The 3,263-nt window shown below is 35.6% G+C and overlaps 1 protein-coding gene across 2 annotated transcripts in view; it reads left to right on the top strand.

The window, feature by feature from the left end:
* Positions 1–2,823, top strand: part of LOC107671306 (E3 ubiquitin-protein ligase UBR3-like) — a 66,826-nt gene extending 64,003 nt beyond the window's left edge. For both annotated transcript variants that reach the window (XM_016464198.1, XM_016464197.1), the window contains exon 39: positions 1,713–2,823. In XM_016464198.1, the coding sequence (XP_016319684.1) occupies positions 1,713–1,830 (118 nt within the window). In that variant the 3' untranslated portion in view covers positions 1,831–2,823. The remainder of the gene's footprint in view (positions 1–1,712) is intronic.
* The last annotated feature ends 440 nt before the right edge of the window (positions 2,824–3,263 follow it).

Genomic DNA, 3,263 nt, shown 5'->3' with positions numbered 1-3,263 from the left:
ATTTTTTATAGTAATAAAAATAATTTAGTTCAGTAAAAGAACAGACACTACAATTAAAAACTGAACGCGGCTGCTCGATGCAGCGTGCCGAACAACAGTCGCATCACAAAGATCAGATTTCATTTCTCCAGTGAGGAGAGTGAGTCGAGCTGACTGACAAGAAGAGTGGGGTGAGGTGAGACAGACAAGACGATCGCGGATGGTTTAGTTTCGGAACGAGATGCAAAAGCACCTGTTTGGCAATATTTTGGATTTTGAAAAGCCTGTTGACTTTTGCCGTTTATCTAAGGTGATTTTTTTAAACATTCGTTTCTTATTTAATTGGTTCCACATTGTTTGCTGATTTTTACTATTTAAACTTATTTTTATATCAAGGTGTATGCCGTGCCTCCAAGCTTTCTTACTCGTTTTGCTAATAAACGTTCTACGTTTCTTATTTATTTGGTTATATATTATACATGTTTACTTAGCCTATTTCCAGTTTTGTATACCTATTTAAACTTTATGTAAGTTATTTGTTATTTTATATTAGGCATAGCCTGCCCTATAGCATGGTGTATTTTTATTTGTTTTGTTAATAAAAGTTCTATGTTTTATATATAGGCTAAAGTGAGTTTGATGTTGTATTTTGTTGTTGCATTCAAGCAATTGATGCCGAACTGCCGCTAATTCGATAAATTAGGTAAAATGTGCACGGCGCTTTTAAGCTATTTAAAAGCGAAGGAAAGCGAGGAAAAGAGGGGAAATTCAAACGAACAATTGCTTTACGCCGAATTGCCGCTATTTGAAAGTGAAAGTAAAATGCGCACGCAGCTTTTACAAGCTATTTAAAAGCGAAGGAAAGCGAGGAAAAGAGGGAACGCCCCTGCCCCCACGGTGATACCGGTATTATCGGTGTTGTCACACGTCGATTAACCGGTGGGAAAATTTCCTCACCGTCACAACCCTAGAGTACATAATAGAATACATAAACATTTTTGTGTTTGGGGAAACATCATGTCACATTCTGGCTACACAGACAAAACAAGCTGAGAACCGTTTATGAATAAATTTTTATTGCTTTTTTACGCGTTCAAAAATCAAGGCCAAATTGGTTATCTTAGTAGCGTGAAAAACACAATGGTTATTCAAGACTAGGAATAAATTATATACAGAAAACTTGCAAAGAATGTCCGCTATCACTGAAGCAGCCAATGATTTGAGTTCTGCGCTCTTGCAAAAAAATCCTGTTACAGACATCGAAGCTGTTTACACTGCAAAATAAATCTGCTTCCATTTATATCTGAACTTTGTTTGTGAAGAGTTCACGAGAGTGCAGAATTCAGTCAAACGTTTTTTTTCACAGTTGACTAAACGCCTCAGATTGGCCATTACTTCATAACTCAACAGAAACATGTGATTGGTTATAATGCTCAATGCTGCAAAAAATGCATAAAAAGAAATCTGCTGCAATGTGAGCCGATTTAAATGTACTGCCGAAAAATCAGCATTTTCAGATCAAGTTTTTAATTAATGTTGACATTATCTTACTCGTGACATCCGTGTTCCCTTATCTTAAAATCGGGGGGCGTTTTTGTTCATTTTTGTGGCATACTTTCCCTGCTCAGTAGTCATTTATTTGTGGATTTAAGTTTATTTGCCTGTTCATTTCTTTATAGAGAAAATGGTTTTCATTTCCTGCTGTAAGCTCTTGTTTTTTTTCTGTTCCATAGTCGAGGAAAGCCTCTGTATTTATGTGAGGAGAGATACCGCGTTCTGGAGCAGCAGTGGGTCTCGCACACCTTCGACCATATCAACAAGCGCTGGGGTCCCCATTACAATGGACTTTAACAGTACAGCCCATAACCTGGAGAGGACAGGTCACATGATGCCAGTGCCAGCCTCTGTGACATCCTCTGATGATTTCTGTCGTGTAATATAAAGAAAACCTGCATTGAGTTGGCCACAGCCTGGGTTCATGTGAAGTTTAGTGTACAATCAAGCCTATTGACTAACAGCGTGTGTGTGTGTGTGTGTGTGAGTGTGTTAAAGTGATTTTTCGTGTGGATTTATAGGGGGAGAATTTTGTTTTGTCCCAGCAAGCTCAAAGTGAAAGCACACTGAGTGAATCTGTGTCTAGTCTGTTGGACGCACAAGTGGAATAATACTCCCGTTCTGTAATGTTTGGAAAACTGAAATAGTTTTTGAGGAGAGAGATTCTTGAGGAAAAAAAACAAAACAAAAAAATTTGACCAATGTCAAATAAATCATGTATAGATATCAGAATTAATATCAAAACCTTGAATGCTAAAGGTACCAAGACTCTCAACATATCCACCCACCACCCCATGACCTCATCATGCTATTTGAGCTGAAACGCATCTCATAAGACTGACTGTGGGGTCTAAAGCAGGGTATGAGACGAAATATCAACCGATTAGAGCTAAAGTGAGATTTCTCTTTGACTCGAGGTGTAGTTGCTGTCATCCTCAGGAATTTTATTTTATAATTTCTTTTTTTGTTTGTTTTTGTTTTGCTTGTAGTCTCAGATAAAAGATTTTAATATTTAATAAGTGCTGCTATTCATTGTTTGAATAAAGTAAATTATACCTTTGAAAAAATATATATATTTTTACAATTTATTTTTTGTTTTTGTTTTTTTTTCCTAATGAAGGCTCTGTTTTTGATGGTGGTTGGGTGATCTGTTTAGTTTATTATTAAAATATTCCCCTGCAACCTTGTAGCACATTATATTTAATGGCTAGAGACAGAGCTAGTCTTTATATAATGATCTGTGGCCCTTTCCCTGAGATAAAGGTCAACTAAAAATACATAAAACTTAATAAAAAATTTTTTTTTTTTTTTTAATTAATTTTTTTTTTTTTGCATTAAGAAAATGAAGTTGGTTTTAGAATAAAGATCATTTGTATCATTTTCACCACTAAGACAATTTGCCCCAAATTCGTATTACTGCAAACCATCTTAATGTGTTTTTCCCCTCAGTAGGTTCCTTTTTTTTTTTTTTTTGTAACTGTAAAGAGTGGGCAGATGTTTAATTTGTCTGGAAAATAATGCAATCCAATTATGGTTCTAAAAATCTGCTTCCTTTTTTATTATTGCAAAATATAATTTCTTAATTCTCTCTTTTGGTTAAGGGTGAAATAGTGATCTGTGAATATTGACAGATTTCCTGAGATTCACCGAACTATAGCCAAACTAATCTTGCCACACACCCACCAAGTCAGCTGTCACTCAAAGTTTTGATTGTCTTTCCCATGTTCTAA

Source organism: Sinocyclocheilus anshuiensis, unplaced genomic scaffold, assembly GCF_001515605.1.
Source record: "Sinocyclocheilus anshuiensis isolate Anshui unplaced genomic scaffold, SAMN03320099.WGS_v1.1 scaffold284, whole genome shotgun sequence".
NCBI lineage: Eukaryota > Metazoa > Chordata > Actinopteri > Cypriniformes > Cyprinidae > Sinocyclocheilus > Sinocyclocheilus anshuiensis.
The sequence above is the reverse complement of the archived record's forward strand: the minus strand, read 5'-3'. Positions and strand labels throughout refer to the sequence as shown.